Source organism: Dermacentor silvarum, chromosome 4 (genome assembly GCF_013339745.2).
Source record: "Dermacentor silvarum isolate Dsil-2018 chromosome 4, BIME_Dsil_1.4, whole genome shotgun sequence".
NCBI lineage: Eukaryota > Metazoa > Arthropoda > Arachnida > Ixodida > Ixodidae > Dermacentor > Dermacentor silvarum.
Window position 1 is genome coordinate 117,481,275 of NC_051157.2, and position 27,495 is coordinate 117,508,769.

At 45.2% G+C, this 27,495-nt stretch overlaps 2 protein-coding genes across 8 annotated transcripts in view; both read left to right on the forward strand.

Moving 5' to 3' along the window:
* Positions 1-2,248: 2,248 nt before the first annotated feature.
* On the forward strand, positions 2,249-22,131 carry LOC119448246 (uncharacterized). The gene is made up of 6 exons (XM_037711657.2): positions 2,249-2,557; positions 9,217-9,267; positions 11,378-11,428; positions 18,554-18,619; positions 20,936-20,992; positions 21,850-22,131. The coding sequence occupies exons 1-6, from the start codon at positions 2,470-2,472 to the stop codon at positions 22,098-22,100; spliced, it is 564 nt and encodes a 187-aa protein (XP_037567585.1). The 5' UTR covers positions 2,249-2,469; the 3' UTR covers positions 22,101-22,131.
* A 1,833-nt stretch (positions 22,132-23,964) lies between these two features.
* Positions 23,965-27,495, forward strand: part of LOC119450567 (uncharacterized) — a 32,480-nt gene continuing 28,949 nt past the window's right edge. The window contains exons 1-2 of one of the 7 annotated variants that reach the window (XR_007466466.1): positions 23,965-24,101; positions 26,991-27,045. Coding sequence is in view for 2 of the 7 variants with exons in the window: in XM_037714067.2 (XP_037569995.1) it covers positions 24,056-24,101 (46 nt within the window). In the remaining 5 variants the exon portion in view is untranslated. The remainder of the gene's footprint in view (positions 24,102-26,990; positions 27,046-27,495) is intronic. The other 6 variants (XR_007466465.1, XR_007466468.1, XR_007466464.1 and 3 more) reach the window with 6 other exon arrangements.

Consider the following 27,495-nt stretch of genomic DNA (forward strand, 5'->3'; position numbering starts at 1 on the left):
CGGAAAGAATAAGCGTTACTCCCTTGAGGAGCATCGGAAAAGAGCAACTGTGACTAACAGTTCATCCCCTTTCACTTACCATCTAAAGGAAGGAATGGTTGTGGTAAACCAGTTCCTTCCCTAAAGGAGTAACCTCAATACCCCCTTTTCTCTTTTTCTTCTGAGAGTGTATATCTATTGGCCTCGAGGACATACTGTGGCACGCATCTACTGGAATCTTTCGGTGGTATAGAAAACAACATCGTGTGATACCGGCCTCACAGTGTTTGACCTCTCCAGAGGTTTACCCATGGTTAATTCGAAGTGTTTGCATGTTTTAAGCATTGTATGTGGGTGTCTTATTTAGAAAACCACGTAGATCTTACATCCCAGTCTGGTGTGTAGGGCATAAAAGGCTCTTAACGGAGCCACCTGGTGCTTTTATATTGGTTATTCAGTTCGTATTCACGCATTTACTTGTTTATGTTTCACCGGTGACCACATTTCACCTGCTAACAAATGGTAAACGTTATCGCTCGGCGCAGGACGCGCCTGCATGTATCGGAAGTTTCTCGAACGTTATCGATGCTTCATTCCGTCGTCTGTGGTGACCTACGCTTATGTAATCTGATTGTATACGAGCGACGCGAATTGTGTAGTACATTCTGGAGGACACGCGGGCACCAGGGATTACTATGGAACCTTCCATGACTCATGTATATAAGCCGACGCGTTTCGCCACTGATCAGATTTCGTCGATCACCAACTGTGTTCACCGCTATCGTTGCGCTTGGAGTGCAACTTGCTTTTGTTGGCACAGGTTCGCCCAATAAAAAAGTCCGTTTCGTCATTCATAGTTTTTCAACTGTTTCTTTGCAGTGGTTTTGTCGGGAACCGAGGGGTCGCAGCAGGAGTGCCAGTACAAGAGGACCAGCTCTGCAGGCTGTCAGAACGGACTAGTGCGTGCCGTACTTGCGCGGCTGGCACGCGCCGCCCAACTTTATTGTTCTCGTCAGTCGCAGCCGGCCCCAAGGCGCCGGCCGAGAGCGCCGACCTTAGCGTCCCCGCTTAGCAGCGTCGGTGGGCGCTACAGTTTCAATTGCATAAACTGGCACCACCCATAGCGACTTCCCCCGTATTTGGAGCAGATGCTTTCGCTGGAAAATAAAAACGAATATTATCAGAGTTGACGAAATCACAAATGTATGTGGAAATGTTTTCATGTTGACAACCACCATACTGGAAAAATAGAATTGAAGCTAAACATTTCTACACAATAACCTGTCTGGTTGGGAAAGTAATTAGGAATTTGAGAGTGACTCCAACCAAATAATAGAATTTATTATCCCGACGTTTCAGAGCCTGATACTGATTACAACTTCTCTCTAGCATTGAATCTGTGCGAGGAACGGAACTTTGCACTAAACAAGGAGAATAAGTGTCATGGACAAGTAGCGTGACAACGTGTAAATAGGCACTGATGTATCGACTACGCTTTAGTCACAGAAACGGCTTCTGAATTAATAGACTGAATGACGGTGAACGAACAAGGAAATAAACAGTCTTCGGTAGCGATGATACACTCATAACCTTACACTTTGGGAGAGATACCAATTCACGACAGGAAACAACAACAGCACAACACTTAAAATTTTAAAAACCAGAGATGGCAAAAACTCTACAGAGAAAAGCGAATTTCCTTCCTACAGCAGCTGGGTATACAAGGAGCTAGTAGAGGTCATGCAACACAAGGTAAGACGAACACCGGTAAGTAGTTGAAGGAGTGGAAATAATAAAACACGTTAATTGTGGGTCAAGGAAACAAAGAGAGCTATAGAAGTGTTTAAACAGGAGTCTAGGGATCGTAGAAAAGCCATAAAGTTGGGATTACACGAAGATGAGGTATTCTGTACAATGCCTTTACCATAATAAGTGTACCTGTTCACCTTTCCACTCGCTCGTTCCTGCGTGTTGTCAAGTTTTCAGAAACAGTGCCCAGCAGTCTCATGCGTATTGTCGCATTGTGTAACTTTCCCCCACTTACCTCAACTCTTTCGTTGTTATCTCGTGTGCTTCAGCGATGTTCATAGGGGAGGCAGCGGATGTCCTAAGTCTTCTTGCTGTACTGTTATTCGGTAGCACACACAAAGCTGCGAAAAACCCGAGCGTGTGCAACAGTGGCGTCCTTAGCCTGAGAGAGCATGTGAGTTGGCCACAATAGAGTTGTGGAATACATTTGTGTCACTGTTCCTTTTAGCTGAGGCTATCGCGCGACTATTTCAGTGCACATAGTAGTGTTCGAACATCAGAGAAACAGCCCTATATATAGACCCACGCAGGTTTGAAGTAGATAAGAAAAATACACTGGGTAATGTACAGCACAAGTATGGCCATTGTGTTCGCCGACTGCTAAAAAGTTGCAGTCCCAGTCTCTTGTGGTGGCTGTACAATCATAAAAGGGGGCTGTTTTCTTATGGTTCGTTTCTACGAATGCCAAAAATCATGAGGCAAGGCGCATTGGTCCTACTTGCCCTCTTGGCACCAATTGCTGAAGTCATCGGTTTCGGTGCATTTTTGGGTGCGTATTTAATGCTATTTCCTGTACTTCACTGCCGTTGCAGAATGCAGTTTTCAAACATAGCCGTATACTTTTCGCCGTTTCAGCATTACAGAAACTCAAAACGCGCCGATGCATAAAATATACACTATGAAATGGTGCCGGATGTCGCTTTTTACTCCACTTACCTGTTTTGAGACAATATCATCATGTTTTATGAAGGTCTATGGGAGCAGCTGGAAAAGAATTCGTTCGAAAGTCACCAAAGCAAACATGAAATTAAAATAACAAGATATAGAATTCATTACCGATAGATGTTAACTGAAACAGCAATGAATTGTACGTTTAGTTCATGGCACAAAGTCTGCAGCGTAGTGTATGCATCATATTCAGTTTCTAACACAAGCTGATGCTTTGAGTTCTGAATTTAAAATTACCTTTCAGGTAATATTACAAAGGTAGTCAGTATTTTTATTCATAATAATTTTGGCGGTTCTAGCACACGTTTTGCAGTCCAGCGTTGGTATCAGTGATTGTCAGTAAAGACTATGAGCGTACCTAAAATGTAGTGTCTCCTAACTTGAGAAAAAAATAACAATGCTAATCACAATGACTCGAAACTATTCTCGAGATAACACAGCTGATAAACACTTCAGACAGCAAAATTTATCTGCCCTAAGATATAGGTACATGTGCTGGTCAACTTTCTTGTGAGTAAAGCAGGTCGAGCGAAACGTTTCTGTCGCCACTATCACAGGACTCACTTCCTTATACGGCACCTGCGCATATTTCCTGCGACTGTTTTCCTTCTCGCACCATCTTCCAAAACGTCAATTTGGTCACCTGTTACGAAGCAATTATGAATAGCGAGAAGCATGATGCCGCAATATTTTCGTCGAGCAATCTGCACTGCATATTATAACTGCATAGACTGCAAACACATAGCCGGAAACCAGGGTCTTATTTCCTGAAGATGTAATTACTTCTACTTCAATAAATATAGTCACACAAGAGTCATGAGCTGCTATAGCATAAAGCTACGCCAAACTACTTGTATTTCATTTATGCAATAAGCCCTCCACGATTCCTAAACATTTTTCAGGAAACCCCCACTTAGCCAGTCTGTCAGGCGACGTCAAGAAAACCGAGAAATCCATCTGAGAGGGAGTGTACACACTGATTAGGCATGTTTAAACTGAACAAAAGCAAAAATCATTGTTCCCAATTCTAAACTTCTTTGCCATTAGCTCTCTGCTTTTGGTGGAAAGCTTTTATGCTGAGCACACTTCGCCTGTCTGTCACGCGATGTCAGAAAACTGCAAAAGCTCTATACGTCACAGTGACGTGTACGCACTTAAGTTGCATTATTATAGCGAACGAAACTGAACTTCTTTTTTCGAATAGCCGGAAACTGCCCCGTTCCGAAAGTAATGGAGGTTGTCTGCCTACCGATCCCTCAGACACTGGCTACTCGAAGCTGCCGAGGAGAATGAATTTACTTCTGTATAATAAACATTTTTGCAGGGCAGTATAACTTTTTGGAGTCATTTCGGCACGTTTACGACATCACTTTGCCAAATATTCTTCTCTGAGGATCTGTCTTAGCGGCATTTTTAACCTTCAGTTGCACGCCACTCCAATTTTCGACCAGCCACAGCAAGCTAATCAAAGGGAAGCGGGAAAATCGCGTACGCCGACACCACCCTTCACCCCGCCAACACTTTCACGGCACTAGCTCGGCCCCAGCGAAACCTTATACGCTGATACGTGTTCTTCGCGTCTCGTCAACCAATTGGATTAGAAAAACCTGTGAAGATAAGCAATGCCATTCGTTTTGACCGCAAACAAAAGTGACCTCCTATAAACGAGGAGAGCAATTGAGTGGTTGGTTCAAACAACGCTGTGAGTCAACGCCCGAGGCTTGCGTCGGCGGTTACGTAAATTTGAGCTCAGGAGTTTGGAATAAAAACAGATTAGGGGAATAGTTTTACGTTACAGCGTCCACTGGTCATATAGCATATTGCGTCGTTAAAAATATCAGCGAATAATAAAGACTTCAGAAGAAAGCGACTTCGGGACAGTGTCAATCCAGATGTACTAAGGTCTCCAGTCAGCATATTCGAAACTTGTTTGCATTTCACACTTGGGCTTTAGTTGTTTAGTAAATTGAAGCTATATTTCTACTGCACGGCTACAACACAAAGAAAGCGTCATGCGCAGAAACACAAAAAGAAGATTTTCTGAAAATTTATTGTTCACAGAAACTGTCACAAGTGTCAGTGTAAACACATATGTTATAAAGATGAGTGTTTTTTTTTCGGACTCAGACATACGCAAATACTCAAAGCAATTGACATTGAAGTAGTCTCTCCCGGGTCTATCATGAAGTTGCTGTCAAATTTTCTAAATGAATCCTCCGCATTATTCTTATGAAGATTTGTGAGAGATGACAGTATCGTGGAACTAGAAGAGCTAAATATTTTTTTTCACTGATATACCTATTTATTTATCATTTATCTGCTGCGCATTTCGCTCGATCTGTGCGCTTGCTGTGTTTCTTTTCTTGCTTTCCCGCCTCAGAACCCACTGTCACGTCAGCCAACGTCATTCTTTTTGCTTAGGCTCTATATTCGGACACTGCAACCAGTATTTATCACACAGAAGCTATTTAACGCTCGATTTTATTAAACTTCACCCGCTGTAATTTCCACAAACCAGCCAATCTACGTGCCACGAAAGTACCTTCCACGTGAGCTTACTTACACTTAAACTTGCTGTGTTTCTAGAATAAATTATATATAGTTTTGTAGCAGATTATTATTTCGATGCAAACACGCAAGAAAAACACATTATCGCGAGCGCGCAGAACAAGGGCGTCGTCTTCATCCTCACCAATATTGATTTCTCTTGATATGAACGTGGAATACCATAACATAACCTCGACGGCTCAAGCACCGTCTCGGTGCTTCCTGTGGTACGGTCGAGCAGAAAGTCTAAGGTGGGACAATTGAACTACGCTGTATACGAAGAAGCGGAGAAACAGGAAGACTCCAGCACGGCAGTCTCGCAAAAGATGTCTTACGCATTCCAAGACACGGTAGGGTCCCGAATACCGGAAAAGCAATTTTTCAGTGCCTAACGCGCCGAGTCACAGCCAATAAAAGAACAAAGGCGCCCAGCCTAAATTCAACATTGCGATGATGGAAGTCATAAATCTGCCTTTGATGGTCTTGCGTGAAAGTAAGTCAATAGTGACCGATCTGGTGTGCCTCGCCCGCTCTTGAGATGGCGTCACGGGTGTACTCAGTCGGCGAATCAATGGCGGCGCGAAAAGTGTTGCCGACATGAGGTGCTGGTCAAAGAGAAGATAAAGTGTTAAAACACAAGGAGTATTTTGGAGGGAGAAAATATAAACAAATGTAACGGAGGGCAATGTAAGGTCTCCGCCCTCGTGGTTTGCGGGGAACACACACAGAAAGCAAGTCATTAGCGCCTCGCTGAATCATTGAGTAAGGCCGTAAGGTTGGGGCTGATAACTAGCATAAACATGTGTTTTGTGGTGCAGGAGCGAGTCAGGTCATCAATAATGCTGGAGAAGCAGTAGTGGCCGCGATCAGTGAGGAATTGACGAGTGCCTCCATCAAAAATCAAAGGTTTAAATTCAGGTGTGTTACGTGCCAAAACCATGGTATTATTATGAGGCACGGTGTAGTTGTAAGGCACGCTGTAAGGACTCCGGTGTATATTTGACCACCTACGCTTTTTTTTTAACGTGCACCTAAATCTATATAAAAGACACTTTTTAGTTAATCCTATAGAAATACAGCTTTTGCGACCAGGATCGAAGCCGCGACTTCAATTTCAGCAACTGAACGTCATCAGCACTGCGCTGGCGCGTCTTGTGAGTGGCGTCGATTTTCTACTACATCGCTTACTAGAAAATAACTGACGAATGTAGCACAGCTCCTTAGCAGAACACGTACAATTTCAGATCAGGTGGCGTTGTCCGTACCAAAGCCAACCAACTTGCTGTTAGAAGCAGAGGCAACTAATAAACCCAGGAAGTTATTCCCAACTTGAAAAAAAAATGGGTCAGGTGGAACGTTAAGGGCCTCATAGAGGCCATCAGGAATCAAGGGTGATTTCTTTCGGCGTTAAAATGGTCCAGCATGTGGTGACGTGGGGACGGACGCACGGGCAATGACAGGGTAATAAATATCGACGCCAATCCCGGCCGTAGGTCCGGGAGACACCAACCGGACGAGTGGTCGTGGCATCTTGAACCTGGCCGAGAACGCTCGAATGTAGATTAGAAAGAATGACAGGCAGTGTATTCACTCTCTGTGAACGTGTCGCGATATCCTTCCTTCCTATGCACGAGGAGGCGAATGGACTGGTCGGCGCTGCCGAGTCCAGTTTCTAGAGAAGCCCACGTAAGGTGCCTCACACCGATGCTCATCACTATGGGGGAACGAAAGCGCAGGCGAGGGCGCAGCCAGCTCGGACATGTTGGAGAGAGTGTGGCACAAGTCACGTGCTGTTTTTTGCAAAGGAGCACTAAACCTAGCGTTCGAAAGAGTATCGTTTCTATAGCAACCGCGCTCCTGAAGCTCTTGCGGCTGCTCTCGGTCTCCGAAAAGTCAGGCAAGATTTTTCGGCACGGCTTTTTCACGAAGAACGTTCCGTTAGTGAGGTAAGCTGAGTTTGGAGTCACGTGCGTGGTGTGTGAGCTTTAACGTTTTAGTCTGTGAGTGTGAGCTAGCATCAGAGGCACTCATGTAATCACGGCACGGATCTTCGTGATCTCCTTGAACTTGCCACGGAAAAACAGGCGCGGGTCTGCTTCACTTAAACTGTTACAAAACTTTCGTAGGTTTTGATCTGGCCCCCTTCAGCAGTGCATACTTCCGGTAGCTTGTAGCAATGCAAGTTCAAAGCTCGCTCAATCTGCTCCGGAGAGCTGATTGGAAGCGCGAAGGAAGATAGCACACCAACGTGGCTGCATTTCCAGCTTTAAAACCGTGACGCCAGGGCCTCCCTATTTTGTTTCTTTTCATCCCCGATGTGGTATAAAGCTGGCAGCGTAACCACGGTAACAATACACTGACGTCACCGAGACAACACAGGCTAATGGACCATATGAAGCCGTGAAAGAAGATTTCCACTTGCTAAAACGTAGCCGGTTGAATTATATATTGGGCTAGCATTCTGTTTACCTCTATTTGGATGATGTGGCTAAGTTCGAGATATATGACTACCGGTGGATTGGATCGACATCGCCATTGTTCTTGCGGTGCTTGACCGCACAGGTTTAGTCCAAGGGATGGTTACGAAGATGAAAGACGTTCTTTTATGCGGCAGACAGGCGAAAGAGCGCGACAGCTTGATGGGGCGAGAGGTTTTGTGCTTTCCGGTCTGTAGACGCATGTAGGGGCCCATCCGTGGTAATCATTCGTAACGACTCATCGTAGACGTCAGAATACTTCACATCAGAATAGCAAGCTGCGTAATTATAGGAGAAATATAGCCTTGGAATACGTTCTTCCACTTGTAACTTAGATGTGTTTTTTTTTCTCGTTAGTAGCGGCAGGTAAGGGCATTGACTCTATAAATTACCCATTCGCTGCTCCGTTTAGGTGTTTAGGTGTTTGTCATCTGTGCGAATAATCCTACGCACTCCCGAGCATTCCCTTTGCTGGAAGTAGCTCCTGAAATACGACTCAAAATTTTTTATAATGGTTTTCACCACCCTATTGTAGCCCACAGTCATTGAGAGGCTTTGTGCTAAGATTAAGTGAAGCTCATAAAGTTATCATAAATCGTTGTAAACGAACGTTTGGCCTGAAATATTGCTGAATGTATGTCACCCCCCACATACGGTAACCCCTCGGTGCTCAGTAGCACACCTTAACCATTCAGCCAGTTCGGCGGTTTCTGAAATGAAATGCTATATGACTACGCCCAATTATTACTCGATTTGTTTGACAATCATGCATTGCGCAACATCTTAAGGACCGCTGTTTTGAATTCATATATGCTGTCAGTGAACTAACGAGAGGCTCCGGTATATGGCTGTGAAGGTAATCAGGGCTGTATGTAGTTTTCCACTTGTAAAATAGTTATCCGAATGATTTCATTTCTACTTTGTTATACCATGCTTAAATTTTTGAAGTAGTAAACGTAGCATCTTCTATTTAGTCAGATAGCAAAAATTTAAGGAGTGTCCTATTCCAGTACTTCACTCACTCGCGCTACTCAGAAAACGTTAATACGAGAACTATTACTATTTGTGACAACGGTAAATGATAACTTTTCGCAGAACAGACCCATTTCTGCTTAATTAGACATGATTTTAATGTTGTGGTGTTATTTTGCAGCTGATGTGCTAACAAGACAATTGCTGTGTTCTCTGAGGGAATGAAACAGCCGAAGCAGATATTCATTCTGCAAGATAACCGCAAAGACGGCGAAGTCTTTCGTGCTGAAATTATTTGGGAACCTTTTCTAATCAGCGTTGAGCTCAATCTGAACTACCGTATTCGTCGATATTGAAGACCTTGTCTGAGCACTCATATGATCTGCAGATTAATTAATGGACGATGCTTTTATTCTTACGAGCTTCACACAGCTTTAGAGTCAAGCGTACAGCATACGTGTCTTTTATTCTCTACATACTCCAGGAAGATTGGTGGCGAGACTGCCGGCCTTGTTGAGGCCCTTGTCCAAGGTTGGTGAGTACAGATTTTTCTATATTTGAGTAAACAATCTAGATATGAGGCCTCCGGTTAAACCATTGTTTTGAAGTTTTCTGCCATTATCTAACAAATAATGATCAACATCAACCAAAATCATCATCTACATGAGCCTATTCATGTGCACTGCTGCATGATAGCTAACCTTACCTTATGCTTGAGAATTTCCTAATGTCATTAAACTGCCTACTTTTCTGCTGTACTCGACTGCGTTTAATTTTCCTCAACTATAATAGCCATTGCCCCCGTTTGATCTCCATTCCACCACACTGCCTTCCTGTCTCCTAACGTCACGCTTATTATTTTTGGCTCCAAACTCCTTTTGAGCACGCTGCTGCCGCGCGTAGGAGACGCAGGTACTCGCCTTCGCCATGTCTTGACTTCTCATTCTTTTTCTTGTTTCGCGCGACAACCTTGTAACACTAAAATAATAATAGAGGAAAACGTTACAAGTTGAAAAAGGCGAAGGAACGATTGCGATAGCAAATTAGTGGAGCTATACGAAGCAAGGATAGTAATTTACTTGGCCGTATAAACTTGTAAACATTTACTTACTAGCTAAATAGACAAGCATGGTGCCACGCGCGCACAGGTAAACATGAACTCACCTCGCCTGATTACTATGGAAACTCGCTGTGAAAACGCTGTCGCTCGTTTCGCTTCAACGGGAACTAAACGTGAAAAGCAGGGCGCATACTAAGCTACCGGCACTCGCCGCATGCACTTTGTCGCCATCGCAGATCGCTTTCAAGATGAGGCCCGCGCGGGCGCGCACTTCGCCCGCATCGGAGATCGCTTTCAAGATACGGCGCGGCTGCGCTGTGAGCAGGGCCGGTATATTCTAGCGATTCCTTTTCGATGCTAATGCCTTTTCGCGCCTTTCGCGCTTGGTCAGTGGTCAGAGCGACGATCCGCTCACGTTATCAACGGGATCAGCCGGCCGTGAGCGCTGGATGATAAGACTAGTATAGAATAGAGCATACCGCATAGCTATAAAATGGCGGCCCAGTAGTCGATGGAGCCGAACGCAACCTCCCCCGCCTCCCTCTCCCTCGCCTCGCCCCTATGCCTCGCGGGCGTCAAAGACGACCGCGCGCTCCCTCGCGTTCGCTACATTGAGGCACGATTTCCGGCTCCTCTCGTACGCTTTCACTCGCACACACAGCATACGGCGCACGGCGACGATTTTATCGCCGTTGGACTCTATACGCAACCTCACGGCAACACCGACGGCAGAAATGCGCTTGGAGTGTCCATATAACTGCTATCGCAATAAAATTGATTACGATGTTTGCGAATGTGACGCACAATTTGACATTCATGCGTGATTACGCAATTGTGCGAGTAAATATCGGTTTACGCAAGCATGTATTTGACTAATCAGTCATAACAGAAAAAAAGTTACAGGCCTGCGCTGCACACGCAGCACAGTCACAGCGTCAGCTGGTGGAGCAGCTTAAGAGTAGCAATTTCGGCACCACGCACAACAGGGTATTCGCGGCAAAGTCTCTTCACCTCGTTTTGACGAGAGCGATCTCAACTGTCTGCCCGGCGTAGGCGGCGAGCTGCGGTTTGTAGTGCTATCTGCACAGCAGTCTGCTGAGCGCGATGATGCTTGGTTGTAGCCGCGCACGTAGCTCTACGATTCGCTTCTTCAGCAGCGGTTCGTACCTTGCGAGGAGACGTCATAACGTGTACTGAAGAGGTACCGAGAATACGTGGCGCACATCTCACATCGGGATCGCACTTATTGCGCGCCTCGTCTGAATCGCATCTCATCGTCTGCGCCTGTGCATGCGGCTCCGCAGGCGCCTTAACTAGAAGGCGCCTCCATACTGGCGGAGGCCAGTATGGAGGCGCCAGTATGCAACAACGCGAACCGAAACCGCTATTGGATTGAGTCCATAACAGCTTACGCTGTAAAATTCGCCAGAGTGCGCAAGGCCACTGCTAGCAAAACACCGTTGGTCCCATCATTGTTTCGTCTTTAACATGTTGTCCTGCGTTATCTGGGATACTGGGTAGATGTATGTTTAAGTGCTGTTTCTGAGCGTGTGGATGATCTTTCAATTTTATTTTTCTTCGGCAGGGGAAGTCGCACATCTCTTGGGCCATATAGGTGCAGAATTTTTGGAACTACGTAAGTTCAGTGGTTTACACCGAATGCACCGTGTCCTGATGAAATGCCGGATTGTTGTAGGCATGACATGACAACAAAGTATTCCTTGAGGACATAGTACTGACACCCCACCGTCATTCTGATGAGCATATGAAAACGAAAGTGCTTTCTGCCGGGCTGCAGGAAAAATCTGTTTCATGTACGTGCGTCACGCAGTCATCACCACCCAAATCCTAGAGATGACGATACTTTGGCGTTTCATCATCATCATCATCATCATCATCATCATCATCATCATCATCAGCCTATATCTATGTCCACTGCAGGATGAAGGCCTCTCCCTGCGATCTCCAATTACCCCTGTCTTGCGCTAGCGTATTCCAACTTGCGCCTGCGAATTTCCTAACCTCATCTTCCCACCTGATTTTCTGCCGTCCTCGACTGCGCTTCCCTTCTCTTGGTATCCATTCTGTAACCCTAATGGTCCACCGGTTATCCATCCTACGCATTACATGGCCTGCCCAGCTCCATTTCTTCCGCTTAATGTCAACTAAAATATCGTCTACCCCCGTTTGATCTCTGATCCACACCGCTCTCTTCCTGTCTCTTAACGTTACTCCTAAGATTTTTCGTTCCATCGCTCTTTGTGCGGTCCTTAACTTGTTCTCGAGCTTCTTTGTTAACCTCCAAGTTTCTGCCCCATATGTTAGCACCGGTAGAATGCAATGATTGTACACTTTTCTTTTCAACGACAGTGGTAAGCTCCCAGTCAGGATTTGGCAATGCCTGCCGTATGCACTCCAACCCAATTTTATTCTTCTGTAAATTTCTTTCTCGTGATCAGGGTCCCCTGTGAGTAATTACCTAGACAAACACATTCCTTTACAGACTCTAGAGGCTGACTTGCGATCCTGAATTCTGGTTCCCTTGCCAGGCTATTGAACATTATCTTTGTCTTCTGCATATTCATCTTCAACCCAATTCTTGCACTTTCTCGATGAAGGTCCTCAATCATTTGTTGTAATTCCTCTCCATTGTTGCTCAATAGGACAATGTCATCTGCAAACCTAAGGTTGCTGAGATATTCGCCGTCGATCCTCACTCCTAATCCTTCCCAGTCTAAGAGCTTGAATACTTCTTCTAAGCATGCAGTGAATAGCATTGGAGAGATTGTGTCTCCTTGCCTGACCCCTTTCTTGATAGGTATCTTTCTACTTGTGGAGAACCAAGGTAGCTGTTGAATTCTTGTAGATATTTGCTAAGATATTCACGTATGCATACTCTACTCCTTGATTACGCATTGCCTCTATGACTGCTGGTATCTCTACTGAATCGAATGCCTTTTCATAATCTATGAAAGCCATATAGAGAAGTTGATTGTACTCCGCAGATTTCTCGATTACCTGATTGATGGCATGGATATGGTCCATCGTAGAATATCCCTACCGGAAGCCAGCCTGTTCTCTTGGTTGACTGAAGTCAAGTGTTGTCCTGATTTTATTGGAAATTATCTTGTTGAATATTTTATACAATACCGAAAGCAAGCTAATGGGTCTGTAATTCAATTCTTTAACATCTCCCTTCTTATGGATAAGTATAATGTTGGCGTTCTTCCAGCTCTCTGGTACACTTGAAGTTGTGAGGCATTGCGTATAAAAGGGCCGCAAGCTTTTCAAGCATGATATCTCCTCCATCGTTGATTAAATCTACTGTTATTCCATCTTCTCCAGGCGCTTTTCCCCTGGTCATGTCTTTCAAGGCCCTTCAAACTTCATCGCTAGTTATAGAAGGAGCTTCTGTATCCGGTTCATCACTATTTCGAATGAAAGTAGCTTGGCTGTTTTGGCTACTGTACAGGTCAGTATAGAATTCTTCTGCTGCTTCTACTATGTCATCGAAATTGCTGATGATATTACCATGCTTATTTTTCAGTGCATACATCTTGCCTTGTCCTATGCCTAGTTGTCTTCTTACTGATTTCATGATGCGTCCATATTTTACGGCTTCCTCAATTTGTTCCACGTTATAATGTCGAATATCCCTTACTTTCTTCTTGTTGATCAGTTTTGACAGTTCAGCGAATTCTATCTGATATCTTGAGTTGGACGCTTTCATGTTTTGTGGTTTCCTTATTAGGTCCTTTGTTTCTTGGGAGAGCTTCCCTACAGGTTGCTTTGGTGTCTTACCTCCCACTTCAATTGCTGCTTCTGAGATCAGCCTAGTTACGGTTTCATTCATTAGCTCTATGTTATCTTCATCTTCCTGTTCTAAAGCTGCATCTTCCTGTTCTAAAGTGCCTACCTAATGATTACGAATGTAGCATAAAATGGTGAGAAATGTTGGCGTTAATAAATGAATTTTTCTATTGATAGTATATTTTTGGAATTGGTATACTTAGGTATCCGGTGCTTTATTTCGTATAGAAAGCAAGGCCACCACTCTAGACACCTATAAGCGCAGTAAAGATGGTAGTGCTTGCAAATGTCTTTCTGTCTAACTCAGTTGGCGTGTACGGGCGACGACTTTCCTGGTACTCTGTTGTACCCTACAGCCATCAGATCCCTCGTCGCTCAGTGGCACCGCAGCAGCTCACGCCGTATTCGCCTGTCTGGTCACCCTGTATGTGTATCGGCACGCGCGCCATGTCGACGCAGCTCTATAACGACGCAGTTAAGCCACATATGCACTCACCGTCCCGTCGGTTATACCTATACCACCTAGTAAACTCCGGGTTACTGTTCGAACCGTTTAGCAGGACATATATCGCATGCTTGCGGCTGCGGTCATTACTTCGCCCTTCATCCGAAACTCTAAATAATAAAGAACTGTGCACGTTTAGGGACACGTGTTTGCGATTGTGCAACAGAGATGGACACTGCTTCTTAGAATACACGCTTCACATTTGTGTTGTGACGAATTCCTCTGAAAAAGGAATCAACCTATTCATTTTAAACACGATAGTCGCAATTTCCGTGATACGTTTTAACATGTAATATCGATACAGTTTTGCGGCAACAATTCCGTCAGTGAAATTTTCGGGAGGAGCGTCCTGCATGAAATGGCCATCACGCACGACTTATATCGAATGCTACTGAAGTTCAGTTCTGCAATTCGGACATGTAACCTGAATTGAATAAATAAATATGCATCGAGGAACCATGTTTTCGCAAACACAAGACTGCCGTTTGGATTGTGGCCATCGACAACTTCCCCTTTTAATCTAAATGATGCGAAAGACTTGACCGATCTGCATTACGCGTGCGATGTGCTTACCATTGAGCTACCGCGGCGCCGCATATATATATATATATATATATATATATATATATATATATATATATATATGTGTGTGTGTGTGTGTGTGTGTGTGTGTGGCAACGAAGACGCGAAGTATGCTGAAGACGATCTCTACCGATGAGGAACATGAGAAGTCGCATAATGCTCTCATACTAATTTCCCCTCGTTGGGTAATCGGATGCCTGGGGGCGGGGCAGAAACGCCAAGTATACGATTTCATACTAGAATCACACATTAGGTTTGGCCGACGGCTACAAAGAAAACAAGGAACGCGAACGAGCGAGAGGCAGTAATTAACAAGGCATGCCTGCGCAAGCCCTTCTCACCCTTGCGAAACCGACTAAGGAATTTGTTGCATAAGCCGGGAACGCAACACAGCTATTCAACGTAGAACCTTGTCTCGAAGGGAGAAAATCACAGCGCGGCAAGTCGAGCGCAGCGAAACTTGCGGGCATTCCTGCAGATGCCGGTCTTAATGCGGGCAAGATGATGGTAGTAGGAAAGGCGAGCCACAAGCTGCACCGAAACGAAAGCTGTGAAATGCTACGGGAACCGAGAAGAAAAATACATCCAGGACGAACCTTGGTGAGCAGCCGTATATCCAATAAAAAAGGATAAATACTGGTTCTAGCGTTGTGTAGCAGTATCCTGTGCGAAAGTAACAAACGACATGATGGCATCGCGGTTCTTTGGTCCCGGGCAGATGTGTATCGCAATCATGTGAGACAGTGTGCAATAGGAACGTACGTTCTGTGAAGCCATTGGTGTATGCAAGCGAGAAGTTGTCTCATGAATGGTGCTTGAGGCGAGCAACACTTTGGTGACACTAGAAGAAAAGATAGTCTCCTCCCACCCTCAACGAGGAGAATGCGTGGAGATCGATGGCGTTATACGAAGGCCAGGGTAGGATGTCCGCTTGAACCGATTGGATTGGACAATTGGACCGATGTTGCCACATTCCTGAGGAGCGTACCCACGCCACTCACCCTGCTGGCGCAGTTCACAGAACCGGGAGATGTGCCTCAAATAGCCACAAAAATAACAAGCAGGACGGGTTGTACTCCAACCGGAGTAACGCTGCTGTGCACGTTCTGGCGGTGGAAGAGGCGCCACAGGCCCGTGGCCGGCTGTGTAGGCGCAGGCGTGGGGGTGCCTTGGGATAGTGTGGCAACGTCAACATCTGTATAGGCCCAGGACGAGCACTGGAATCGCCTGAGCACGTGAAACTCAAGGCCGACGCAAACTCCTCCTAATGGTGTTGCTTAAGGTTCGCTGGAGCTGAGGGGTCCTTGCCCGCGCGTCGCGAGAAGACAGCGAAGCACGCAGACTTGAAAAGCACTGGCATCGTCTGGGCTCGTGGAGTGAAACAATGGCAGTCGTGAGGTCGTCAGTGCGGGCTTCGAGCTGGGCTACCGCTGACGGATAAGGTGTAGTCGCGATGACAGAAACTCAAGGGGCGGCAGCCTCGTGAATCTTATCGGCGAGTTCCACCAGGTGGTCTAGCGTGGCGCCATCAGCGGTGGCAAGGAGAAGGTGAAGAGCTTGGCAAAGGCGCTGCAGGAAACGTTCTTTGAGCAGAGCGCTGTGGGTGTTGACGTTACCTTCGCCCAAGAGCTGCCGCAACCCATGTAGCCTTTGGGAGGGGCGTCTATCAACAAGTTCTTCGCTGGTCAAGAGTTGTTGCAGGCGAGTGCGTTCCGAAGGTACGGTACACGTCAGCTTCTTTTGAGGCGCTGATACGGAATTTTACCTTGTAGGCTTATGCCTCAGGAGCGAAGGAAAGACCGGGCTGACCCGAATCGACGCCAGAGTAGAACCGCGAGGCATGGCTTCACGTGCCACGGCCAGCGCCTTCTTTTTTTTTTTTTTTTGTCTCATGCGGGCGCGCGCCATCCTGGTTCTACGCTCTGCCCAAAGGAGGGCGCTACAACCCGTAGGTTGGGTGAGGACGTTGATGAGGTCGTTGACTACTTCCGGTGATAGAGACGAGGTCACTTTATAGTACTGCGTCGTCTGCGAAGCGATCCAGTGCCGGTGGAACTGCGCTTCGGCTTCTATAAACGTCACCTAGGGATTCTTCGTCCAAAAGGGGGGCAGCTTAAATCGCACCTCTGCGATATCGGGAAGGCGAGAGCTTCACTCGGCTGATGGGCTTGCGCGGCGAGGGCTTGATGTGCAGGATCTTTGGTAAGTTCGGTGTTGTTTTAGTCCTAGATATCACCATGTCAGAGTGCGAAAAAAAAACAATGACCGACACGTAAGCTGCAGAGCTGATCGCTGGAGCCTACGCCTCACTAGCTGTTTATTTCCTTCACTATTCTTGCTGTGAGCGCCCCCTTGCATCGTAGCAGATGCGGGCATTACAACGTCTTCAATAATATGGCATTTCTAATGCTTTGGAACAAGACGTAGTTCACGCTATCGCCACATTGCAAAAGTTTCCCCAATTCAGGCGGTGTAGGTGCAGCGGGAATGCCGAAAATTTTACCGAGCTTTGGCGTAAAGGTTACCCAGTTAGGAATATGTGGCTCATGGCTCAAAAACCAGGTTTACGGACATCGGAGAGTTAGAAGCGGACGTTCGGCAGGTTTGAAAATTGTCCCATATGAGTTGAAATTACTGGCTCGGTAGACGCTTATGAGCTAGTCCTCGAACCCATCCTCGCGTAGACCCGCGAAAAGTTGGGAGTCACGCTGACGTCTTCTGAGGGCCCCTATGGAGGGGGAAGGCCACGCAGAGACGGCGGTGTCGGATGTGCCAAGATGGTTTTTAGTGCGCTTACCCGAAGACAGTGATTTTATACAGTGACCCGAAGAGCCTCAGGTTCAAACTGTGAGAGGGCTTGGGGAACAAGAAGTACCTCAGTAGTTTATACACCAGAGCCGCCATTTTGTACCGGTGCCTTTTCAGATGCTATTCCTTCTCGCGCTTCAGTCAGTGGTCACAGCGACGCTTCGCCTGCGTTCTAAGTAGGATTAGCCGGCCATAAACAATGGATTCTAAGAGTGGCTCGGAATTCAGTGGAAGCAATCGCAACAAAATATCAATATCAACCCTAGCCCCAAGCTGTCGGCACAGCAAGCGCTGCGCTGCCAATTTTATGATGGGGCAGCTCACGACGGCTTCATTGTAAGCGAACACTGGCAGCCAGTATGCGATAAGGACAGGTTGAGCGTTATCGCGGTTTTTCTGTCCTTATTTCCGCCAGTTCCAGCAGGCCTCGGCAATAGATAGCTGCCCCCTGGAAGCCCTACAAGTTTTCGTCTATATACCTTCTACCTGGCGTGCAGGAACGTATAGCCTCGAACTGAATGCAATTTTGCCGCCTCACTGTTTTCTTCCGGATCTTCATAATTTCATAATCATCATAAGCGTGCGGATCATCAAAATTTCCAGTGGCCGCTTGCAGCAGTTGTGTTGCAGATGCCCCGCTAAGCGAAAGCACTTGGGAAATTGATCTTGCCAGATGAACTGATACCTGTGGACCACACAGCCACTGCATACAGAGATGCACATAGAAACGTATTTTAAGAAAGATACAGAAGAAGCGATTGCGTAGCACGCGGAACGGCTCTTCACGTACGGCAAAGCGCCGCTATACAGCCAGCCGCACATTCCAGTATGGTGGCTTAGCGCGGCCTGACGGTAGAGGAAGCCACTGGCCCAAGATGGACGTAGACGCATGTGTTGTGATGCAGTTTATTGTGCTTTCGGCAATAGTTAAGCCTAAATCGCTTCACACGCGCGTCTACTTCACTTTATGAGGAGAAGCGCTTTCTCCTGATATATGGTGTTTTAGTGTCCATGTGTGATCTTTTCATTCGTTCTTTTTTGCTTTGTTCTTATTAGACAAAACAGATTATGAACTCCAAGAGTCGGATGTGGCCGACGTATACGGAATAGCAATGGGACCGGGTAAGTGCAGTGGTAACGTACCTAGGCAGTCATGTCTTGGTGAAATGTGTGAGGGCAGCCAGTGTGACTCGGCGATAAACTATTACCGCAGCACTCACTGTTTACTCCTTACCGCAGATAACGAATTTCTTTCACTCAATGAGCATAATTGTAATACCCGCCAGCGCCACTTTGTCCACTACTTTTGAAAGTCAATGACAACATTGACAAAATAAACACTAAAATCATTTTTGAAGGAATCGCGATAATCACATTAGTATGAAGAAAGCGGGCGATTCAACGGGAATCAGCAATGTCACTTGTATTAGTCTAAATGCGTGACTTGGAAGCGATACGGACCAGCTGTAATGAAATTTGGCTTTTTGCACAGTGTCGAAAAGCAAATTAGTGGCGCTGTGGCCTGGCCGAATGCTCCTAATCTGAAACGAACGCCGTTTGCTTGTTATACCGAATACATGACGCTGTAAGCACAAAGGTCCGGTCGAGACACGACTGGCGCTGTCCTGTGTCGACCTGGCCTTTTTTGTTACTGCGCTATGTATTCTCTATAACGATAAATTACCAACATGCCCAAACCTATTTCCTTCTGCTGTTTGCAGTTGCTCCTAAATTTCTTGCGAGCGAATAAAACTGACAACTCACCGCGCTGAATGAGAAAACACCAAATTCTCCTTACACCGATAAAGTATGCTATCAAAACGATGATGTTACGGGGCAATCCATACATGGATCAACGCGATGCTTGGCAGCACGACAAAGACGACGATGAAGACGCTAGCTCTTGGCCCGGATCGGACGTCCCTTGCCCTAGCCTCCTCTGCATATATTTTGTAAATACATCCTTCGCCTCCATCTCGCTTCCGTCACAATATGTTGCCTCGAAGCATAATAGGTGTCATAATTCACTTCAGACCTCGCGAGCTAGTTATCGTTCCTGCTACCGGTACCTGTGCACAGAAGTATATTAATGAGAATATTCCTGTTGCTCAAGGCACTAGCAACACTAATGCTGGGGCAGACAAAACAAATCAAATTATGTTTAAGCGCACATCAGTACTTTATTAAAGCGTTTGTCTAAAGAAAGTACACTTCGCCATTTGAAATGAGAGCGACATACTTCAAATATGCAGAACTGAAGCAACTGTCTTCTCTCCTGGAATGAAGAAGCCCTCCCAAATGAAGCATTTCTCATGCCGTCCCAAGTTTCTTGTACATTTCTCTCTCCGTTGCCTGTCGTCTGCTACTTGCAGAAAATAATGAAATAATGGATTGCTCTCTTTCAACCGCGATGACACGCATAATGGTACACCGTGAAGTTCTTTCCATATCCGTTTTTTTTTTCCTTGGGGGGGGGGGGGGGGGGGGGGGGGGCAACGTGCAGCACACGTTGTAACGTGAGAACCTGCGGCTGACCCTAGATCGGCTGGTTATCGGCGCGGCCACTGGGGGGCGAGCATTTAGTTAAAGTAGCGAACTCCATGGTAACTAATGAGTTCCGAACGATGCAGATCTTCCCAGTTCTTCATTCGCAGTATTTTCATTACAGTGTTCTACCTCGTTCAATGCGGGTCAGCAACACATTGACGTGTGCAAATTGTCCCTTAAGGAAGGCGAGTCACGTTGTTCGAGGGAAAGATTTAAAACGCAAAGGTCAGATGACCCGAGGCTCTGGCCAGCTACACATCCCTGAGGCAAGGGGGACAAGGAGGCTGAGGGGTCAAATTTTGTTGGTGTACAGCAATAACGTGGAACGTGCCGTTCACAAACAGTACGAGCAGAGATAGCGGGATCGTATAGTGAAGGACGTACGTGTCTTCAGTGCAGTTTCTTTGCGTTACTGTTTCTCAGGAGTGCGTTTCAATTCAAGGTGTACACACAACTAACCCAAATATGAACCGACCTACTTAAGGGTAGTTGTAGCTGAAACGTCCAGATTTTGCTGGCTCGTAACGAACCGTGTGTCAGCAGCTCGTCCTTCAACGGCGAATCGAAGAATCAGTTTCGAATCGGGGTTCTACGAAGTGTATGTTGGCGCAATCAAGTACCTTCAGTTTACTATGTTTGACATAAAACAAATACTCGGCAGTGTTGGTTTGAGACTCTTTCTGACTAAGCCTTGTTGTCAAACAAAACTCCCTCAATGCTTTTTTCTGTCAGACGACATGAAGTGCTTCAAATGCAAGTGCATTCTTCGGCATAGAGCTATTTCATCTCTGTCTACCTACTCTTGTTTATTGCATATCTCGAACATGCTTCATACTGTCAAATACTTTTTTAAAGCTGGATGTGTAACAAATTTGCTTTCTTTATTCGTAGCCCCAGGACCCATGGACCTTATTCCAAACCCGAACGATAAAATAACTGGGTATACTGGTGAGTACAGCTGCTACGCTGCTAGCGATGGTTCGTTCGAATGCAACGATTACATGGCGACCATGTGTATCTTCAGATGGCGTTTCTATCAGCTACCAGATCGTTGTAGTGTTGGTTCGCATTCCCTTAACGTGTTTCCCAGTGCACGTGCTTCTTCACTTTCATTGAATTCACTAGATTTTTGTGCGCCACTAGGACGTTCTGTGGAATTTTAGCATGAACATAGCACACTGAAATGCACAAAATATTTTGTAGAATGCATAGCTTTGAAGAAATAGTTGTCGATGAAGTCGATGAGGAAATAGTTTGGGCCTCTGCATAACTTGTTTGATGTAGGAGTGGATATGCCAGTCTTGCAAGAATTTTTCACGCGCCACGCGCCGTAGCGGGAAGTGAACCTGGTGAATGTTTCGGTAAAGCCTTTGGGAAAGCTTTTGAAAGGTGATTGCAAAACTTACAATACAGATGAGCATGTTGCTCAAAAATAACTTCGGCGGTTCATCGAATAACCTTGGTATGTACGTAAACTGGATATGTATTAAAATTTATACGCTGTTGGGAATAATGATGACGGCGCTAAATTTGGAATTTAGAGACTATGCGATGTCAACTGTGCGGAGCAGTTACAGTAAATTGATTATCTGCTGCTGCAAAGGGTCATACTAATCTACTCGCTTCAGTACAGCTCACGCTAAGCGGTCTGCTAAGAGCAGTCGGCTGAAAATAAATACTTATATACGAAGATACTCAATGGCCGCTGCTGCTGAAGAGAAGTTCTGTGTCAAACGCCTTGTGCTAGCATGCACTCCTGGCGCAATAATCCTTAATAACGAATACACTTCGCCTTCTTTCTTTAGGGCCTGGCATTTCCGGTACTACAGAATTCTCAGCGAACAGCACAATATATTTAAGGTGCGGAAACTGCAGCTGTACGTTTGACTGGAAAGCGGACTTTTATGGCAAAACAATCGGCTGCACTACAAAGGTGAAAAAATTCAGCTGTTCGTGTGAACGGAGTAGCTGCACAAGCATGAAGATTGCGCAGTGCTTAAAAAATCTGGCATCAGGAAATTGTACGCTACATCTGCAACAAATCAAATGCCTCTAATTTTTAATAAAATCTTGGTTACCTAAGATTGCTCGTGCGGCGTCTGCTGTTTGCTTCGACTCCGATTTTTGTTCTTCAGAAATGTTGAACGCATGAGTCGGCATTGCTGTTATTAAAATATTAACTGCTTCTGATGTGCACGGCGTTTACATTAAAAAAAAGGATTGCGGTAACCCGCCGTGGTTACTTAGTGGCTATGGTGTTGGGTTGCTAAGCATGAGGTCGCGGCATCAAATCCCGGCCACGGCGGCCGCATTTCAGTAGGGGCGAAATGCAGTAAACACCCATGTACTTCGATTTTGGCGCACGTTAAAGAGCCCCAAGTGGTCCAAATTAATCCGGAGTGCCCCACTATGGCGTGCCTCATAATCAGATCGTGGTTTTGGCACGTAAAACCCCATAATTTAATCAATTTAGTGCGGCAGAACCGATCTCACGATGACTGTCTACGGTAATACGTTATCATTAAATCATTATACCGACACAACGTATTGCCACCATCGAAGCGAGTTGTTTTTGAGGCGTGTATTTCAGCGGGACTTCGTTTATGAGGTGTGCACTGCAGCGGGACTCCTCAGCGGGACTATCCGAAACGCATAGCACGGCCGTGCGTGCGAAAACTAAGAAACGCTTCATGAGGCAACCGGGCTCCTTTATCGCGCTTCTTTCTGGAAACGATACGCCATCTATTGGCGCTGCCGAGGTCTGCCCGTGGCCACCGAGACGAGGCACCTGGCGCACTGGTGCCTGCGAACGCTTAGAATTGTTCCCTGGCTTGCCGCGCACTCAATCACCCAAGTTGGCGAGGTGCCTATTGAAGTGCGGCGTATACCTAGTGCACTCATGGCGCAGCTCTCCAAAGCGTTGGAGTGAAAGACGCTCATTGAAAATTGGTACATACCCCGCGCATATGTGGCGCAGCCTGTTAATACATCGGGTTGCTGTCCTTGAAGAAACCTTGGGACGAGTGTTTGGTTCCGCTCAGCATCAGAGAAATTTAAGGGATGGTTTTCGTCATTATAGAGCTGCACATTCCCGATGCCACATACATAGTTACCCAAGTTGGCGTCAAAGGCGTTCATTGAAGGGCCGCACACACCTACTTGCACGACACCAGCTGTCATCAAAGAGATACATCGAAGACCAGCACAGACTGAGTGGCACGTGGCCAGTGTTACAAGTCGGCGTCACAGAGTTTCATTGAACAGCGGTGCTTGCCCAGTTATACATTGCCACTTATTCAGTGACCCAAGTTAGTTCGACTGTTTGGTTTTGAACCGGGTTCGCTCAGTATAGCAGCCCGATGCGCTACCCATTCGGTGATGGGACTACACCAAGTCACCCAGGTAGGCAATAAAAGGGTTAGATACAAGCATAGATAGATAGATAGATAGATAGATAGATAGATAGATAGATAGATAGATAGATAGATAGATAGATAGATAGATAGATAGATAGATAGATAGATAGATAGATAGATAGATAGATAGATAGATAGATAGATAGATAGAATGCTCAAAGCGCCTGACGTAGGCTAAAAATGGTAATCGCAATAAAAAGCTACTTTTGCTGTTGAGCTCTGCCGATGCACTTCAACTTTTCTTTGTTCCTGTTAAACCTCTTGTAGCGAAAACTTTAGTCGGAATGTAACTGGAACGTAATTATGTAGTACTGGAGTAGGAGTGCACAGTAGAGTTGCGCCAATGATTATCTTCATGACTTCATTTTGCGTGATAATTCGCTTGATTATAATACGTTCGTGGCTAAGATAAGCAACTCCCGACTCAAGCAAGTAGGGCACGGAGGAAGAAAGAAAACTCCTGTTCTAAACTGTGTGAGTCATTATTATTGGCATCGTGTACGCTATTGCTGAAAAGGTGCCGTCGCAGCTGCTACTGCACCTGCATAAAAAAGGGCTGCTGCCTTGTTCGGCGGCTAGGCTAAAGCAAGCAATCATGACTGCTTGCGCATTGGCTGTCTTGATCGTGGGTTTAGTTGCGGGTGAGTGTACTTTCCTGATATATATTTTTCTAGCAATTTTGTTGCGCACAGTAATCATGAAGCATAGGAATTTTTCGCTGCAGTTTTGGAATTGCAGAAATTATCGAAAAAGTAGTACGTGCTCTAATACATTGCATTATACCTCGTGTAATTGCTCTGAGGGCTTAAGAGTGTTTCAGTCAGGCGTTTTGGATGCGCATGAGAGCTTTTTCTGATGAAAATTCAAAGTATAGACAGATAAAAAATTGTCAGCGAGAAGCACATATAAATATCTCGTAAAAGTTACCAATGCTACCTTTCATTTGAAAATTAAGCGGCGCCTCGTACTTCCAGTGTTTCACTTCACCAGTACTCATGCTTAACCTTTTTTTAAGCTCTCTTGCATCAATTAAAAAAATGGGGACACATAATTTGCAACCAAGGCTGATGTTAAGGGTAAGATTTTTCCGCAATGCATAAATAAACTTGTTAATAAACAAAGTAAGCGAACTCACATGTGGTAAGGGCTTTAAAAAACAAATAAGCAGCACAAGCACAGATCCATTGAATAAGCTCTTCTTCTCGTCCTATGTCTAGCTTCCACTTTCATCCTACCAACCCGACAAACATTGTCTTTGAATACGGCTCAGAATAAATGTTACCTAGAAAAGGCATATATCTACGGCATACTTGGAATCCGTACTGCTCAAATCTATAGTGCTTGTTATACAATCTGATGTGCAGCGAATCTGATATTGCGCCTAAATGCGCTCAAAAACGTTATATGTCGGTTGACGGTCACCAGGGTCACTGGGTAGTCGCGGTCCAATGGGTAGCGCAGTGGTCTACTGTGCTGAGGTAACAGGGTCCTAAACTAACCATCGCACCAACTTGGGCCACTGAGCATGTGCCAATGTGTACATACGAGCCGCTCTTCAACGAACTTCTTTCGAGCCGACATGGGTGGCTGTAGATGCGGGGCTGGGTAGGTACCTCTGTTCGAAGAAACTCGTTCACGCCGTCTTGGAGGCTTCGCAGCAGCAGTACTAGATGGCGCCGAGTGTTTTTTTAGGAATGCGCAATAGAGGAATCTCGCTACAGTACATGCCTTATACATAACTCATTTGAACAGTGGCAATGTACGTTGTGTCGTTATATTTATTCAGTGCTATAGGCATTCCGCCTACAGTCATCTTTTTTTTAAATTTTTAACTTGGCTTAAGGCTAGGTACACGATTGTTTTATATTCTGCATACGTCTGTTTGCGCTCATTGTGCTCAGCAGCTCAACGCCTTAGTCACACAGTTAGCGCTACAGTTCCAAAATGTAAAGCATATATGAATGCGCTCAGCGCAGTCTTCATTTCTTTTGTTAGTTATCGTTATTGCACTGCTCTAAATGTCGTTGTCTTGAATGCATTTGGGCTGCCAGTCATGCTGGCGAGGGGCTTCGATTGACATCCGCGAAGTGATTAGGTTATCATGCAGTTTCCGCTTGCGAGAGCGATTCCTGGAATAGTCTATTTCTTCAATGTTGTGCTTTGCCTAAATTGCATTTTCGCAAGGTTAATCTCGGTAACTTCTTGATAGTCTCACTGAAGAATGTGACGTCTTCCACTATCACAATTCGTAGCCCACTAACGCTACTCAGTAACTGGCACCCAAAAATCTGGATCTGTATCTCACCTAATGACATTTGTTTGAACTTTTTATTGTTTTGTACATCATGAATTCAGAGGATAATTGTCGCTGTATATTCACAGAATACACCTGTCGCGCAAGCTAATCATGCTTCGAAATTACAGTAAGGACTATAATGTAGCATGCCAAATTCTACGCCTTCTTGACCTCAAAAGGAATTTATTACAACTGATTGATGAAGTCACCTTCACTATATTTCCAAGGTTTTACGAAGGAAACTTATTGTGGTCAGGTGAAATACAAAACTTCACAGCATTGTACTTAGATGTAAAGTGTTATAGCTTTTAATTGCCTTGTATACCAATGAAGGAAGATTTCATTTGTTGTTTTCCTATTTATTTAGACCACTACGTGAGACTAAGCTCTTGTGTGTTATCTGCTCTACTTGCATTTTATGGCTGCTACGAAGCACAAAACATCTTGTATAAAGGTCAGGGCCTTAGGTATTTGTGCTTCTTGCTTTTTGTACCATTTGGTGTTCTGGTGATACGGGAAAACCAAGAACGGTTGTAAATAAAAACAACTGCTGCACTACAAAGACAAAAATATGTTTCGTGAGTCACGTGGGATGATTTTATTCAAATCCCAATCTTGCCAAATATGTCATACAATTCTACAGTCGATAATTTAAGAACTGAACCCCTGAAGTTCTGGCGCGGCAACAGCGACATAGAACAACTATAATGTTGCAGCAGCCAAGCCAGGCATTGGTGGCAATAACTAGGACTGTGCTGACCATTAAGTGCGCACGGTGCACTGCAGCTCAGCTATATTTATAGGGCTGTATTTAAACTAGGATACAAAGTTATGTGTTATAAGGTTCGAGAGAGAGAGAGAGAGAAAGGCGTTTATTAACTCATAAAAAATAGAAAATTGCACATGTATGAAAAGGCAACCCCAGTGGTTTTTCCGGTGAGGTGCCTGGTTTCTGGGTTTTCAGACTGTGATTTTTACAATGAAAGAAGTATTCCACGTGGTAATACTATAATATGTGTGACGACTCAAAATGGGGTATTTTGTGAGACATAATGACTAGTGGTCACGCTAATCACTACTGGCAGTGGCTTTGACTGTATTGACTTGTGCAGTGCACACACAATGAAATCAAGTGCACAATGAAAACAGTTTTGCGAGATAAGGTTACATGTCAAGTTCTCCGTAACTATCAATTAGCTCTAATTGTATTTTTGTGTACTGAACAACCTCTCAGCTCACTCAATCAAGTAGCCGAATTACTCCATGATGCTCTAGCCTGAAGAACTTTAGTAAGCATAAATTTTATGCATAATAGATGTTTTATTTGCAGCTATTCCAGAGAGTGCCTTGTTGATTATTCCGAAGTCCGAAGCCTGTGCGCTGAATTTATGAATACAGTTGTGTCTGCGGGTTCAAAAATCGTCCCAATTTGAGATGAACTAAGACTCTCTCCCTCAATGCAATGATATTTAGGTGCGCTTTGTTTTCTCGAAATTAGTTGTTTTAGGTAGTTAATAGCTTTCGCTGGGCTAACCTATAAGTGGGAGGGTTGACGCATGTTGCAATTGTAGTATTAGTAAAATTCCAAAGTTGTTATCGCATGATAATATTTAGGATCTGCGGGCTTTTTAAATCCAGTGAAGTATTTGAAGTACAGTCGCCAGCCTATAAGTACGGCGTAGAACCTTGATGGCGCAAGGCTGGATAGATGCTATGAGCGTCCCCTTTGAAATGGGGTG

What these genes read in the sequence shown, in the direction of transcription:
- LOC119448246 (XM_037711657.2), top strand. Translation starts at nt 2,470, where the DNA reads ATGCCAAAAATCATGAGGCAAGGCGCATTGGTCCTACTTGCCCTCTTG. An exon ending in CGGTTTCGGTGCATTTTTGG is followed by an intron (nt 2,558 to 9,216) that starts GTGCGTATTTAA and finishes TACATACTCCAG; the next exon opens with GAAGATTGGTGGCGAGACTG. An exon ending in CGGAATAGCAATGGGACCGG is followed by an intron (nt 18,620 to 20,935) that starts GTAAGTGCAGTG and finishes CTTTATTCGTAG; the next exon opens with CCCCAGGACCCATGGACCTT.